General features: G+C 38.1%; 1 protein-coding gene across 3 annotated transcripts in view; it reads right to left on the bottom strand.

Moving 5' to 3' along the window:
* Positions 1–12,952: 12,952 nt before the first annotated feature.
* The window catches only part of mid1 (midline 1), a 39,529-nt gene continuing 34,478 nt past the window's right edge, over positions 12,953–18,003 (bottom strand). For all 3 annotated transcript variants that reach the window (XM_053615937.1, XM_053615936.1, XM_053615935.1), the window contains exons 9-10: positions 16,000–16,207; positions 12,953–14,566 (exon numbers count right to left, since the gene is read on the bottom strand). In XM_053615937.1, the coding sequence (XP_053471912.1) occupies positions 14,218–14,566; positions 16,000–16,207 (557 nt within the window). In that variant the 3' untranslated portion in view covers positions 12,953–14,217. The remainder of the gene's footprint in view (positions 14,567–15,999; positions 16,208–18,003) is intronic.

The following is an 18,003-nucleotide window of genomic DNA, read 5'->3' as shown; positions in this document are numbered from 1 at the left end:
CGCACACACAGGGCCATGGTGGGAATCGAACCCCCCACCCTGGAGGTGTGAGGCAAACGTGCTAATCACTAAGCCACCGTGCGCCCCATGGTGTCATCATGCCAAGATCTAAAGAGTTCTATAAGGCCATCAGAAAAAAAGGTTGTGGATGCCTATGAGTCTAGAAAGGTAGAAAGGGATTTAAAAAGATCTCCAAATTATTTGAAATACGTCATTCCACTGTGAGGAAAATCACCTACAAGTGGCGCAGATTTCAATTGACTGCCAATTTGTCCAGGACTGGTCGTCCCAGCAAATTCGACCCAAGAACAGACTGTCTGATGCAAAAAGAAGTCTTCAAGAACTCTAAAATTTAATCACAGGATCTGCTTCTACAGTCAGAAAGAGTGCACAAATGTGACCTGCATGGGAGGCGTGCCAGGAAAAAAGCCTTTGCTGTCTAAAAAAGAACATTAGAGTAAGACTACAGTTTGCCAGTGAGCATATAAGCAAAGACCAGGTCTTGTGGAATAATATGCTCTGGACAGACAAACCAAAGACAGAGTTGTTTGGACATAGTAACAGCAGACATGTTTGACGCAGACCAAAGACAGCTTTTCAAGAGAAGCACCTCATACCAACTGTGAAGCACGGTGGTGGAAATGTTATGGTTTGGGGTTGCTTCATTACCTCAGGGACTGGACAGCTTGCATTCATTGATACACCTATGAATCCTGCATCATATCAAAGAGCGCTTGAAGGTAATGTAAAGCTATCTTTCCAAAAGTTGAAGTTGAACCAAAAGTGGACCTTTCAGTAGGATAATAATCCTAAGCACACTAGCAAATCCACCAAGGAATGGCTTAAAAAGAAGAAGTGGAGGGTTATGGAATGGCCTAGCCAAAGCCCGGATTTACTTACTTTTTCCACAGAAGAATCTCACATCTATCGATTTTTCTGTTGGATAAATGATTAAAAAAGCTATTTTTCTTTGTGGTTTTGTAGACACTGTTTCAAAGATGATCAAATGTTTGCTTGTGTTTCAGTATATTATAAAAAAAATTGTCTACTAGTTCAGGTTATATACACAGCCAGTATTGTGTGCTTTATTAAAGTGTTATGACTATTAGTACCACAGCCAAAACAGAAAAGGTACAGAAAGGCAGTTAAATTAGAAAATATATTCAAGTGTTCCAGCAAAGAAGTAAATCTTTATATTTGGGGACATAATTGGCAAGTTCACAGATCCAAATAAGTGCTTTATTGTGGGCAGTTGCTTGTAGTGTAACAGTTAAGCCTATACATTATATGTAAATAAATTATAGCTTGTACTAATACCAGTTAGTATTGAGGCATTTAAAAAAAAAAATCTAACTTGAATAAATATTTTCAATTTACCTATATTTATCTGTTACTTCTAATTTTAGTATTTAAGGTAAAGTACAATTATAATGAAAATTCACCTGTGCTAGTTAAAAAATAATATGGGGAAGTTGGATCTCAGATGTACCTTTGTTTCAACCTGTGCATTTGAGCAAGAGCATGGGAAAATACATGGACACCTCCCTGAAAGCTTTAAAGTTCATGAAGTGTTTACTTTCTCAAAACAGCAAACTGTGGTCAGTGTATCAACCCTGTATGTTGATTGATCTAAAGCAAGTAATAATGTCATAAGTACAGAAGTGGTACTTTACAGTGAGAGCTGTAATGTTGAAATGACGTCATCACATACTGATGTACTCAGGGCTGAGGACACTTTTCTGACTTCTGACTTCCCAGACGTCTCAATGCCAATGTTGGGAATGACAGGGATACTTAGAGGGGTGTGATTGGGAGGAATGGGATCCCAGATCTGAACCTGTGGTGTGAAATGTTATTAGTCGTCTGTGCAAGCCACGGATAGTCAATAAGAAGCACTTTGTTTAAACAAGATTGCTCATAAATGCACTTGGTACCAGAGCCCCTTTGGCTAAATACCAAGACTCCATTTTTTATACTATCATTAGACTTGAAGCCATATATTTATTTTCGACACTAGGGTAAAGAAAGTAGTAGAGCTGTCAACTGATTATGGCTTGGTGGCAAGTTGGCCACTGCACAGGCCATTGGCATGATTTACTTGGTAAACCCAGGAGAGCCTTACAGGTTGCTTGGGAGCATCTGGCAGAAGCTGCAGTGAAAAAAAGAATCTAACTCTCACTTGTTAAAAGGACTTGTCCTTGTATGGAGGGTGGTTGAGGGCTTTCCTGAATCAACTAAGTTGCACAGGAGAGACAGAAGGGCTGCAGCAAAAGCTCAGGAAAAAAAGAAGACTTTTGGTGGTGTCAAAGATGTTCTGGCAAACTGTTCAGCATCACAAGTGGGAGACATGAGACCATGCAAAAGCTCTGCTGAGCAAGGTCGGGGATGTTTTGACCTCTATTGGGGATATTGTCGAGCAGTGAAAGGTGCAATTTGAGGAACTCTTTAGCGCAGAGGTAATGCGCTTCCTGTCAGAAGGCAGTGACAGAAATCTCTGGTGTTTTGGAGTCCATCTCTGTGGCCAAGGGTACTATGGCAGTTAGAAACCTCCATAGCAACAATGCTACAGGGATTTCAAAACACTGTTCAAGATTGGGATAGCACATTTCTGCAATGTTGCATGGATGTCTTTGGCCTGCAAACAGGAATGGAGTCCTTGTTTTTATTTTTTAAAAATGTCTATGGAGAAACGCCATCCAAACCTAGTATCCAGGAGTGAAAATACTCTTGAATATTGTACAGATTTGTGAGGGGTCACTGGAGTATGTTAATCCAGTGTTTGTGTGGATTTGGTGAAGGACTATGATCGTGTGACTAGACATTTGTGGAGGAGTTAATTTATACAAACTGCCTCAGTAACTGAAAAATGCTAATGTAGTGTGTTAAAAAAAAAAAATTTATACCCGCCTAGCAAATTCATTAGCCTGTTGCCATTAGCAAAAGTTAACAGATCATAATTAAATCTTAACAGATCACAGGTTAATAATTAAATAAATTAATGGAAACTCAAAGAAAAAAAAAATTGTGATGAAGGCAAAAAATAGTCACTGCCACCTTCTCCTCTCTCTACTTTTACCAGCTTCCTATGATCTGGGTGAAATCTTTCAACATCTGCTAGCATCTGTAGTCTTTTTGTAGTTGCAGCCAATTCACTTTCCAGACAGTGTTTGCCAGTGTTGTAAAAATATGTGATTGTACCCATACCCTAGTTTGTAGGACAGTGAAATGGAACTCTGAACAGACTCACAACTTTGTCAAACCTGCAGTGGCATGCAGTATTCAGATTCAGAGGAAGATTCTGAGCAATATACTGTAATGCTTATGTATACAGAATAAGAATTAAATACTTCGAAACCTTAAATATTTAGAAACCTATTTAGAAACTTAAATCTTTGTGGAACGTATTAATTGGTATTGCCAATTAATATTTAACGTATTGATTGGTATTGCCTGGATCCTACTGGGACTCTACACGAGTGCTTTATTAAAGGCAGGTAAACTCATTAAGCCTATAGATAAAACACTCGGACAGTACTAGTATTAACTGTAAAATAGAAATATGGTGTGCTAATGAGTGCCGAATTAGAGTGATAAAGATTTTTGACCTTTTCCAATTATATTAGCTATAGATTATTCCAATAAAATAGTCGTTCCTCAATTCACTAAACATTCAATAATAATTCCGCAATTCTCTTGCAACAGTGCCACAGAGTGGAGAAACTTCTGGAAGCCTTTTCAGAGAGAGTGTTATTGAATATTGAATTAAAAAATTGTCCAGGATGGCAAAAGCATGCTCTTTTTTTTTTGGCAGAATAAGTGCTAATGTGGATAGTTAATAAAAACTTCTCTCTCTTTTTTTTCAGAATAAATCAGGACTAATAAATCAGGAGGATTTTTTTTTTTTTTTTTGCCTTTTAATATTCTTTTCCTTACCAGTTCCTTATACATGACCTTATATAATATAAATATTTTTCTATGATTAAGGCAAAAAAGAAAGAATTTATAGTCTTAATCCCCAGGCCTGCTCCAAAAAGAAATCCAGCATTCCAAAAAGAATAGCTGAGAGTTCAAGACCATAGTTTTGAGTCCTCTCCAGGGTAGCCAGTGCACTACAAAGAATCCTTATATAGAAAACTAGGGCTCTTCATCAAAATGGAAGAAGATTTCTAAAAAGCTTTGAATAATTCATAAATCATTGTTTGAGGGGCTGTCGTTTGAAACAACAAGGCTGCTCTAGATACGGTGTGTTATTTGCGAATGTGAATACAAAGCTCCACTTGCTGGATGCTATGGCTAACACTTCTTATTAACCACACAAGCCTTGATTCAGATGACATCCTGACAACTTCTATTATGGGAATAACAGTAACATACTTCAAGGCAACAAATATAAATAGTGATATTTCTTAGAACATGCCTTGGGAAGACATTACAATATATAAAATTTTACATAGTATTTCTCCATCATTTGGTGAATGCAGAAAAAAAAACAACCTTACAATTGAGGTGCAGAAGACAGTTAACTACCTTTCTCAAGGACTCAAAAGTGTCTTTTCAGACAGTTCTGGGATTTGAACTCACATCCTTTCAACCATGATTGGTACTATTCACAAATGTGCTGCTTGTTTTTCTGTATGGATGCTGTTAGAACATGCTTGTTCAGTGAAGCCTGTTTTTTTTTGTACACAAATTTCCCAGCAAATGTGGAAATCTTTGGTGCATCAGTGCCCCCTTGAGTCATAGTTGTGTAAAATCGATACACACTGCCAACAACTCCATTACATCTACTCTTATTCTACACACCATATGTGAGTGCCATGCATTTTCAGTTGCAGGAGTCTAATGGAGTCGACCTCATAACAGAAAAAGTGAGAGATTAGGTAATTTGCAGTTTGACTCACTATCCAGGTAATTAGTAGTGTCTCAAAGAAAGACCTAGATGAAAGGATTGTCCCCCCCCCCCCCCTTTGACTGATTAACTCACTGAAAACATAACTGAGATTAGCAGTGGATGGATTACACGGGTCTTACCTCTTCCACAAAATAGTGATAGAAGCCGATCATCTAAACCTACATAACAAACCAGAAATGAAGAAATACATCAATTTCAGAATAGCTAGTGTAGTACAAGGCAATAAATGACAAAATAGACATTAAATACACTACATAAAATATAAAGGATGAAGAGAACAGCAAATTGACTGTAAAGTACTGTCTGGGCTGAGGAGTGCAGATAAAGCAGTATAGAATAGTAAAAAGTATAAAGATCAATAATATTCAACAGTAATTAAATTCCAGCTAACTAGGGATGGGTGTTTTTTTTATATGCATCATGTCTTATAATATGACAAAATGTTAGGGGAAATTTACACTCATAGTTAAATGTGGTGGTTCTTTATTAGTGTTATAAATAAATGGTAAGTATTTCTGCAGTTTTGAGTGTTTTGTGTCGACCCATAGTGATTCGTCCCTGTTTAAAAACCACTCGCCTGTCAATCCAGTTGACAGATTCCTCTTAGTGTTTCTTGTTTTAAGCTAAAAAAAAATTAGTTTTATTTCAATATTTAAAATATAAGTAGAGAGAAAAAATTTATTGGTATCGTCTCTAGAATAAGTGATGAATTGTTGACAGAATACCACATTGAAATCTTGCGTTGTGCAGGCGAAAAAGACTGCCTCCCTTTGATGCCTTCAGATTTCATTTTCTCACAGCTTTTATTTTCTCTCATGTGCGCGCACTAAATTGCCTCTTGCTGGGATTTGCTCTTCTCTCATTTGGAGAGTGTCGATGTGACCTGCAAGATTTCCTATCTAATAAATGAGAAATTCATCACACTTTGATATGATTCCAGTACAGTAACTACTATTGGGACTGTTGTCATTCTTTATGGCTGTATTCAATGCCATTATGTTGTCACAATTACTCAAAGACCAATCAACGAACCAAAGAACCAATGAATCAGTGAATCAATCCATCCATCCATCCTTCAGTGACAACACAGAACTGTCTTTTGGCCAGAAAATGAAACATTTATTGCTATAGGATGCTTTGATACCTTCCCTCATCCTCATTAGTGTAGGTGGTGAAATATTAGATTACTTCCACACTCTACTAGGTTTCCATCTACATATTTGTATAACATAGCTTGCAATAATGACTACTGTTAAGTTGCCCCTGGATGCCAAATTTAAGCATTTCGAATTATGATACTGTTATTTTATTTTACTAATAAAGCTACTAACTGATTACTGACTAATATTCAGTAGTACTGATGTATTATGTGTAACTAGACACAGGATACAGATTAATATAAAATACAGCTGGTTTGAGATATCATTATACATATTGAGAAACAATATGCAGCAACTCCCCCAAACTGGTTTGCTGAATGTTGCTTCAGTTTTTCTGGTATTACAACATTGGAAACTTTCCATACCTGAGGCTGAATATGGATGAATACAGGCTTAGATGATCCAACTCTAAAAAGAACTGAGTTAAATGCAACCCAGTTGGAGTTGGGGTTTTTTTTTTGGAACTCAGTACTGGGTAGATATATAACAATGTTTGAGTGATAGTGTTGGGTCATTCACAAAGAACATCTTGTGAATAATTGTGTGTAAAGTTACAATGTATGGTGCGTCCTATTTTTTAATCAGATAGGATGTGCAGGTTTAATTTACAATAAATAATCTACTATTGCGTACACAAAGCACTAAGTTGTAAGTTGCTTCACTTAGAGCCTGAAGTCAGCATTTATAGTTCCATGCAATGTACTGTGTATTGCAATGAAACGTAATTCCCATTTTAAATATATTTAAGCCCATTTTAAGCTTGTAAAAACCTCGTATAATACTTTATTACGAGTTGTGTTTTTATAAGCACTGGGGGTACAATTTGAGAAACCAAAAATATGTTATATTGCACTATGTATATAAATTGCACTGTAAACACACTATATGGTCAAAAGTATGTGGCCTACTCCTTCTAATTATTGAGTTTAGGTGTTTCAGCCCCCCTGCTAACAGATGCATAAAATCAAGCACATAACCATGGACAAACACTGGCAGTAGAATGGATCGGACAGAATATCTGTCCTGCTAGATCTGCCCTGGACAACTGTAAATGCTACAGTGCTGTGAAAAAGTATTTCCTGATTTCTTCTGTTTTTGTGTGTATCTCATACTAAATAGTTTTACATCTTTAAATGAAATACAACATAAAACAAAGGCAACCTGAGTAAACACCTATCACCAATGTGAAAAACTAATTACCCCCTTACACTTAAAATCTGGTTGTGCCACCTTTAGCAGAAATAAGTGCAACCAAATGCATACTATAACTGGAGATAATTGGAGATCAGTCTTTCACTTACTCTTAGGACTAGGACTTACTCCTATGCTTTGGATCATTGTCTTGCTGCATAATTCAGTTGCCCTTGAGTTTCACCTTACAGATTGAAGACCGGACATTCTCCTTTAGGATTTTCAGGTAGATAGCAGAATTCATGTTTCCCTCAATTACTGCAAGTTGACCAGGCCCTGAAGCAGCAAGGCATCCCCACACCATCACACTTCCACCACCATGCTTGACCGTAGGTATGATGTTCTTTTTGTGAAATTCTGTGTTTGGTTTACGCCAGATGTAACGGGACCCCTGTCTTCCAAACATTTACACTTTCAACTCATCAATCCACAGAACATTCTCCCAAAAGGTTTGAGGATCAGTAATGTGCGTTTTGGCAAAATTCAGATGAGCCTTAATGTTCTTCTGGGTTAGCAGTGGTTTTCACCTCACCACTCTTCCATGGATGCCATTTTTGCCCAGTGTCTTTCTAATAGTAGAGTCATGAACAGTGACCTTTATTGATGCAAGAGAGGCCTGTAGGTCCTTTAATGTCGTTCTTGGCTCTTTTGTGACTTCCTGGATGAGCCGTTGCTGTGCTCTTGGAGGAATTCTGGAAGGTTGGCTACATCTGAGAAGTTCACTTTTGTGCTTTTTCCATTTGGAGATAGCGGCTCTCGCTGCTGTCCTTTGGAGTCCCAGAGCCTTTGAAATAGCTTTGTAACCCTTCCCAGACTGATGTATTTCAATCACCTTCTTCCTCATCGTTTCTGGAATTTCTTTAAACTTTGGCATAGTGTGTTACTGGTAAGACCTTTTAACCAACTTCATGCTGTTGAAAAAGTTCTATTTAAGTGTTGATTTGATTGAACAGGGTTTGCAGTAATCAGGTCTGGTTGTGTCTAGTCCAGCTGAACCCCATTATGAATGCAGTTTCATAGAGTTGGGGAATTAGTAACTAGGGCAAATACATTTTCACACATTTAAAAACTGTATTTTGTGTTTACTCAGGCTGCCTTTGCTTCATCTTAAATTTTGTTTAATTTCTGAAACTATTTAGTATGAGATATTCATGAAAACAGAATAAATCAGGCAAATACTTTTTCCACAGCACTGTATTATTGTGAACTGGAAGTCTCTAAGAGCAGCATCCATGAAGTTGTAGACCATGCAATCTCACAGAGCAGGGCCACAAAGTGCTGAAGCACACAGCATGTAAAAATTGCCTATCCTCTGTTGCAACACTCACTACAGAGTTCCAAACGGCCTCTGGAAGCAACATCAGCACAAGAGCTGTGTGTCATGAGCTTCATGAAATATATTTCTGTGGCCAAGTAGCTGCACACAAGCCTAAGCTCACTCTGTGCAATACCAAGTGTCAGCTTGTGTGGTGTAAAATGCACCGCCACTGGACTCTGGAGCAGTGGAAACATGTTCTCTGGAGTGATGAATCACGACTCATTATCTGGCAGTCTGATGGTTGAATCTGGGCATGGCAGATACCAGGAGAATGCTGCATACCAGAGTAAATTTGGTGGAGGAAGGATAATGGTCTGGGGCTGTTTTTCAAGCTTCGGGCTAGGCCCCTTAGTTCCAGTGAAGGGTAATTTTAATGCTACAGCATGCAAAGACATTTTAAGTGTTTCCACCTTTGAAGCAATGGTGTGAGGAATGCAGTTTCCTGTTGCATCATGACTGTGACCTTGTGCACAAAGCGAAGTCCATAAAAACATGGTTTGACGAGTTTGGTGTGGAGGAACTCCGGTGGCCTGTCCTCAACCCCACTGAATGGGATGAATTGGAAAGTCAGTCAATGAGCAAGGCTTTCTCATCAAACATCAGTGCCTTACCTCACAAATGTGCTTTTGACTGAATTGGCAAAATTCTTCAAAAACACTCTCTAAACTGTATATACAGTAATCCTGTAATATACAGTTCCCTTGGAACCGCAAGGCCAATTCTTTTGCGTTTGAGATTAAAAGATGTTTATGAGATGATAGATCAGAGTTTCAGTTTTCCTCTGCTCTTATTTACATGTAGATGTGTTAACAAACTTAAATCATAGCACCTTTTGAACCGATTTTTCAAGTGATCAAAAATATCGGAACACGTGACTGACAGGTGCGTCTTGTTGCCCAGGTGCACCCTCTTAGATTGACTGTTTAAACAATTAATAGCTCTGAATGTCTACTCATGGTTTGAGCCCTTGGTTTCGCTTGTGAGGACTGCACTTGTTGTTAAAAAGGATAAACCAACATGAAGACCAGATAGCTGTCTATGGGAGAAAAGCAAGGTATTTTGAAGCTGAGAAAAGACCGAAAAATCGATCCAAGGCATTGCACAAGTATTGGGCATAGCCAATACTACAATTTGGAATGTCCTAAAAAAAAGAAAAGTCACTGGTGTACTAACAACCAGACATCAGACATTGAGCAGTTAAACTGCCCGCTGTTCTTCAGAAAAATCCTCCAGGTCCTGCACATTCTTTACTTTTCCAGCATCCCAGGACTTTTTCAATTTAAGTGTTATATAAGCTACCAGTCAACCACAAATAAAATGCAAAACAGTTTTAGTTACAAAGGATTATATAATGGATATAAAAAGTCTACACACTCCTCTTAAAATGGCAGGTTTTTGTGATGTAAAATCTGTCAATGAAATTATTCTGTTTAACCCTAAATAAGGATACACTGTTTCTGTAGGATTTTCTCTTCATAGGCTTGGTTTCATCCGACTGCTGAACTCATGGTCCACAAAAAGCTTGCATGGTATCACACTTGTTGAAAGATATCTATCAAGAGAGGAGTATAAAAGAATTTCCAAAACATTTGATGTGTTAGGTGCTGGTGGGGGGAGGAGACCACTTTTTTATTTAAAAAAAAAAAAAAAAAAGGTTTGACCAGCGGTTTTCATCAGAAACGACATTCCTAGGAAACAGGGGACGTCCCCCGGACTTTGCGAACGTCCACTTAGGTCTGCATTTGGTCCGGTTTATAACGTTTGCTGACGGACATTCCAAGGACATGAGAGGATATCAAATCATAACACTACTGAATGTGTTAATTTCAGCAAAAGTTCCCTAAGTGCCCCGAATGGCCACTAGACGTCCTGAGAACCCTACACATGGACGTTCGGGGGACATTCGTAGAGGCCTTTTAGGGGACATCCTGGGGACCTTTTTTTGTCAGCTGGGTTACGTGTGAACGCTGTCATGAAGTGAGTCCAGGGAGACTGATGCACATGCAGAACTTTATTTAAGACAGACACAGGGAACAGGTTCTGGGAAACAGGCTCAGGCAAACAAACACAAGGAATAAACACACTAGGTACTGGGGCTATCAGAAACTTAGTAAAACTAGGAAAGAAACCATAAGAAACACAAAATAAACAGTGCATAAACTGAACAATAACAAATGTGAGCACTCAAACACAAACACAACCTGACTTGATGCAATGCGAGGAGAAAAACCAGGGAACTTAAATAGAGCACTAATCAACCAGGAGAATGAAAACAGAATGGTTAAAACGCAAAATGTAGGGAGACAACAGAAGAAGAAATTCTGAAACGGCAGTTAGGGTGCCCTCTAGTAGCCAAAGATGGAACTTTCCCTGGGGGCCATGACAGAGCTCCCACCCCCTTAAGGCTGAAAGCACCACCAGTGTGAGAGGCTCACAGCACCGACCGCAGTGAGGCCTGAGGGGGGATCAACAAAGATGGCGAGGCCAGATGGGGATCGTGTTCCTGGGGGCCATGACAAACACAGCCTAACTTTGTTTAGCTACCAAGCCACATTAGATACTAACTTTAATTCAGTCGAGGTATCTTTATGTAACATCAACTAACTAGCTTCGTTGGCCTTACATAACTTAATTCAGTACATGAATATCTATGCAAGTTAGCTAGGCTAGTGATTTCTTTAGTTGTAAAATAGGCTACATTAGTTATATATTGTCACTATCTGTTATTGCTATTGTTAACCGCCACAAGAATGACTCCCTAACCAAAATGTTCATACTTCATTTATACTTTGGTGAGGCTTACCTTATCAATGGCTTGTAACTTGCTTATCCAAGTCGATGGCTGTAACTACCATCCCAAGGTGACGGTACAGATAACTACCCATCAGCTGTTTGATTAACTTAACGATGAGCATCTGTCACACACCAATCACACAAACATTCAAGACAATGATTGTTGATTGGCAGCTCATTCCTGTTGCTAGATTAACATTTGAGATCTGTTTTTTTCACATGTTTTTTTTCTCAGCTCATGGGATTCATTTTTTACATTAATTTTGATATGTTTCCTAAATGCTTTTTCAGTTTAATTCAGCTTAAAGCTTAAAACACTTAGGTGCTGTGCCTAGGCCTTTCTATAGTAGGAAAAACCCTGTACCATGCAGCACAATAAAGGCCATAATCAACAAATAGAGAAAATGGAGCATCACAGTGACAAGAACAGAACAGGATGTCCCTCCAACATTTGTTAAAGGACAAGACAAAAACGTACCAGGGAGGCTGCCAAGAGACATACAGCAACATTAAAGGAGCTGCAGGAATAACTGACAAGTACTGATTACTCTCTGTATATGAGAACAATCTCTCATATTCTTCACCTGTCTGGGCTATGGGGTAGGCTGGCTAGAGGAAGTCCTTTCTCACAAAAAAATTATATCTAAGTTAGGGGTTAGTTAAGTGTTCACAGAAGAGGTTGGCCACTACTAAGGGACAGTCATTTTGAAGGTTCTGGAAAGGGACCTCATGCCTCACTGAATAGGCACTACAAGGTGTCGGTCGTTAACTGGTTGCAGGTTGTATGTAAGGAACATAAACCTCAAGGAGAGTGTTGAGGTAGGGGGGTGCTGTTCCAGACAAGGTCTTGTACATGAGCATCAAGGACTTGAATTTGATGCAGGCGGCTACAGGAAGCCAGTGGATGGAGATGTAGAGGTGTGTGACATGGGTTCTTTTGGGCTGGAAAACAAGGCATGCTGCTGCATTCTGAATCCTCTAAAGAATGATTCACTTATGTAACTAGGTTATGTTTTTTTTTCTTCCTTTATTGCCTAAAATTTTGATAGTTTTTCACTTAATTTTTATACCTTGTAATTTCACACTGAAGGTGGAAAAAGTTCTGACATGATTTATTTTGGGGTTGTTGTTTTTTTTTTACATCACAAAACCTGCCATTTTAACAGGGGTGTGTAGACTTTTTATATACATTGTACAGATGTATTATTCTGCACAAAGGTATATTTTCCTTTAAATCAGTTTAGAATAAATCGACATATTAGCCATTTTAATGTTTGCCACACTGTTTAATGTGAATCTTTATTTAATAAGACCTTAATTTATGAGCACATTAGCTTTAATCCAGAGTTTGTAAACAGCTCTATGGTTGACCATTTGCACCAGCATTTACACTGCAGATTGTGTTTTCATGCTTAGTAGGTTGTTCCAGGCTCGCGTGATGAGCTACAGCGTTGAATGTTACGTTCATATGCAATGTGAGCATATTTTTATGGCCACATCAAGTTGTGTCTTGAGCTGCAATTATCTAGCCCATAGTGTTTTGAATTCCATGATGATATTCCATTTGTGTGAAAGTGCTTTCCTTTTTTTTTTTTTTTTTTTTTTTTTAGCCTAAAAGGATTTTCTGTGGATAATGGCAGCTTCACTGTGAATCAGTAGTTAGATTAATCCTCTTTAAAAGAATCCTTGGTTTGCTTTTGTGAAAGAAAACTGAAAACACGATACCAACAAGTGGCTGATACATTAACTGTTTTTAAAACATGCTACAAAAATGCTGTGATACAAGAGTATAAAACAACTCTTTGCAAACAGTTTACCCTCAGCAACTAGAAACCGACAATTTCTATACACTACAGAGATGTAAGGTTATGAACTGCCAGATTATCATATGTACATACATATTTAAACCACAAAATAGACTTGAAATTTTCTGTTCTTTCAAAAATTTTTACATAAAACTAATATACATTAATAATTTACTCTAAACGGAAAGTGTTTTAGTCCGTGTAGAAATCTACACAACTGTTGAATCTGTGCAGGAAGATACATTTTTGATTTTAATATTGATTTAATGAGCTATGTTAGGTCAGTAAATGAACTTAGTGCCACCACTGCTAATGATACATTAAAAAAAAAAAAGTCTGACAGAAACAAATGACAGGCAACCTTCCTCAAATGCAAATACAATACACAATACAAATTGTGTAATTTTTTTTTGAGCACACAACATAGATTGTGTATCTAAAATACAATTGTGCATTGATTTACTGCTAAAGTGTTCAGGAACATAAAACAGTTGTATATGCTCAAAAACAGGTATACCGCAACAGTCATAATTAGGCAAAAGACAAGCAAGCATTCATTTGACCTAAAATGGAAAACGTTTTATGTATGCATGTAATCAGTCCTGCTGCACTGTTGAAATGTCCTTTTTATAAAGTAAAAATAGTCCATCATCTGCATATCAATTGAGATTGCACTAAGAAACCTAATCACATAATTGCACTAAATTGACTATAATGTGATCATCCCTCTTTTCATAAATATAGACATACCATATAGACATGTGCAAAATTCCTCCAAAATACCTGATATCAATGCACTGTGGTCTTGACTTAGGCAAAAAAAAAAAAAAATTAATTGTCATTTGAGCTCAGGGGTTATGAAACCTTTTACTTTTTTACATATAAAGGTGGAATTGCTGTCAAAACCTTCTGTGTATGCTTTTAAAAAACCTTAATGAACTGGAAATATGATGTGGCCAACAAGGTCATGGCCAGAGCTGAAAGCAAACCAAAGCAGCCCAAGGTCCACTATTTTATTTAGAAAGAAACACCACAGCCTCAGTTGAAAGCCTCTACACCTTCCAAATGATCTGGGATAGGGAGGCCTGTTAGGACTGTAAGACATTTGTTCCAGACATTAAACACAGGGCAAACCGGCTGGGTGAAGGTGATATGGAAGGTGTGGAGGTGCTGAGAGCTCACGGCATCATAGAAAGCCAGCGAGCCGGCATCATAGTCCAGGAGCACACCGACTCGTCTCAGGTGTGGTGAGGGGTCAATGGCCATCTCTTTGCTGTTGTGGCGCACCACCCAGGAATTGTTGCACCGGCACAGCACCCATGACAAAGGGTTCTTCCCAATCCACTCGTGCTTGGGTGCTGACTTATAGGCTATGCCCACAGCATACCTGAGACAAAAAAAAGTCCATTTGGGAAGTCAGGTCATTTTTTATTGTCTTCATACCCATATGGCAACATTTAGTATGAAAATTATTTATTATGTATATAAAGGTAGAAGTAGTAAATGTTTCATGTATTACACCCAGTTTACAGCTGTGCATGTAAAGTTTAATCAGAACTTTAATAGGAGAACCTGTACACCTGCAGATTCATGCAATTATCCAATCAGCCAATCATGTGGCAGCAGCACAATGCATAAAAACGCACAGATACAGGTCAAGAGCTTCAGTTAATGTTTACATCAAACATTAGAAAAAAGAGGGAAAATGTCATCACTGTGACTTTGACTGTTGCCGGGCTTTTGGTGCAAGATGGGCTGGTTTGAGTGTTTCAGAACCTGCTGATCTCCTGGGATTTCCAAACACAACAGAGTCTCTAGAGTTTACACAGAATGGTGCAGTAAACAAAATAACTGGCAGTTCTGTGGGTAGAAATGCCTTGTTGATGAGAAATGGCAGAAGAGAATGGCCGGACTGTTGCTCAATATACTCAAATAACCACTCTTTACATCTGTGGTGAGCAGAAAACTAATCGATTTTATGAATTAATTTAAACTATGAGGTTGGAGACTGGAGTGGGTTCCACTTCTGTCAATCAAGAACAGGAATCTGAGGCAACAGTGAGCATGGGCTCAATGAAACTGAATAATTCAAGAATAGTTGTAGTTTTTCCAGTCTTCAACTGCCAGCTATTCCTATAAACAGCTTGCTCTGTAAGGTCAATTTGTAGTTAGTTCTAACATCTTGATCTAAATTCGAAACGTGAACCTCTAAGGGACATGAAAAATAAGGTTCAGTCATTCATATGATTATGTTTGTTTATCTATTCTAAATTGCGCGTCATAAAATAATTTGGTCAATGTCACATGCGTTGCATTTGTACATATCAGGCCTGGCCTACAAGTCATCACTCAAATAAATCACTATAATTGCACACATTTATCACATTGGCCTTGTGTATTATGTCTGACAGACATCCAACATAATTTCCACTTCAGTTTACAAAGCAACTATTATTCACTAGTGAAAAGTGAAATTGCAGTTCAGCAAAGATCAAAACACTTGTGAAAGTGTAAACAAAACGGTTACCTAATTTAACGGCATACAACTTTTAATGTCACAATTCCAGCATTAAAAATATAAAATCTTTCTTACTTTACTTCTGAACAAACCTGCTCATAAAGCTGCTCTTTGGCTTTGTTTGTGTACTTTCATAAACTAAATTAGGCTCTATTAGGTTCTCTTAGGTTTTTATCTCTATAGCACTTTTAAGAACAGACACTGTCACAAGGCAGATTTACAAAAAACCTTGCAATCTTGATGATTGAGGTTAAGAGTTAATAGGACATCTATCACTAAGTACTGAAAAAAATGTGACTAACCAAGTGCTCCCTCCAATTAGTGCCTCCCAATAATGGCGGCCACTGTCGATGTACACGTTTCCTATGACACCATAGCTGCTTTGGCTGCTGAAGCGCTCCTGACCGTGGCTCTTCTTTGAGGATATCTCATCACGCTCCACCGTCAGGTTGTCATGGGACAATTTTAGCTTCCTGTGTGCTGACTTTGGGTCAAGCTTAAATGGCTGACCTGGGGAATAAACAACACAACCTATAATAAGATATCTTATATATTGCAGAGGTTGATGTGATAGATAGGGTGCAGGGTTGTAACGCACCCTGGCGTGCAGCCAATAGAAATGAAATCAATCTATCTAATGATCAAAAATAAATAAATAATGAAAAACATATTTATATTACAGAAAGATAGATGAGAAAAAAGAACTTTGTGTTCTGTTCTGTTCTGTGTTCAATTCTTCAAGCTGAGCCATCTGAAATGGAATAACTGTGTTTGTTTACACCAACAGACCATGGTCAAATGCCAACTATATCAAATATATCTTTACTGTTAACCTCAGAAAGTGTAAATGATTTAAAGGATTTAAAGCATGTTGTGCGGTTTCTAAAAAGCTTGAGGCAGTCACACAAATGTGGAGAACAATTTGCAAACATCACAAGGGACTGCAGCAGGACCAGATGATATAAATGAGCTAGCAGGGCTAAGCCTCCTGTCTTTCAAAGATAAAAATACACCAGTATAAGGTTTCATTCTTGCCATCTACATAAGATTATTTGCTTTTAACTATTTTTAAAGGTGTATTTTAAGCGCAACAGCACCACCAATGGTGATACAGAGTGGTATGAAGAAGCAAGGTTGATTTCTTTCTAGCTTTCATGCAGAATCAATGACAGTTGTGCCTGGTGATTACATAGAGTAAAATGGCCCCTAGATTTTTATCTTCTTTTGTGCTGATGTTGTTCAGTCCATTTCACTTAGAAATCCATAACACTTCATCAGCAGTGACAATATGCATAGACAGTTATTGACAATGATTCTGAGCCCAGTGATGGTGTGAGTCCTGGGCATACCTTGGCCAATAGTGACCAAAAGAATATCTGGAAGTTTAGATATATGTTTTAATTAATTCCCACTTATCTCATCTGTCTCCCATTTATCTATCCATCTGCTCCAGTCCAGGCTCTGAGCCTGAGGGCCTCTTTTTACTGAGGGCCAGTGAAAAGGCTGCACCAGTAGTACAAATATCAATCAAAAACGTTTATCCACTGATCCAAATCTGCTTGGTAAATCCTGCCTTCTCTCTCCTGGTAACTCAGTGGCATTTTTTTTTTTTTCTTTTTGAAGGTGCTCTCCAAGTTACCTAGTGCTCATGGTCATGGTTTGGGGATTTAACACTATCGTTAGTATGTATGCATGCAAAAATTACCCTCTGTCGCCAAGCAACAGTTACATAATTCCTTTGTTCTGATGCACTTCCATGAGGAAGGTGTACGCATAACCAAATTTCATCTCAAGTCAAGTGGGTTTTTATTGTCATTCCTCTATATAGCTTCTACACATTGGAGCGAAATGACGTTTGTTCAGGACCATGGTGCAATACAGAGCAGTACGCAAGACTACATAAAGTGCAATACACAACAGCGTGAGACGAGTGCAAAACAATAAATAAACAAATACGAAACAATAAATATGTAGGACGTTAAAGACACAGAACATGGACTGTAAACTGTAAGCTAGTGTGTAATGTACTAGCACAAGTAAAGCAGTAATATTGTTTAGGTTCAATTCCAGTGGTGTGGGAATTTGGATTTAATTCAAGGCATCCTGACTATTTAGAACTTTTCACAAATTCTTCAAATGAAGTTTACTCTCAAACTCTCATCATGTGCTCTTGATTTTCCTTTCTCCTTTGTCTTGGTACGTCCAGGAGTATACTCATGTGTTCCTCATTTTCCCCGTCATTAGTACATTTAAACCCTCTGTGTGCCTTGTATGCAAGTGTTCTGTGTGAGACTTTATTGTTTGAT

The sequence above is a fragment of the Ictalurus furcatus genome, chromosome 26, assembly GCF_023375685.1.
Source record: "Ictalurus furcatus strain D&B chromosome 26, Billie_1.0, whole genome shotgun sequence".
Taxonomy (NCBI): Eukaryota; Metazoa; Chordata; class Actinopteri; order Siluriformes; family Ictaluridae; genus Ictalurus; species Ictalurus furcatus.
The sequence above is the reverse complement of the archived record's forward strand: the minus strand, read 5'-3'. Positions and strand labels throughout refer to the sequence as shown.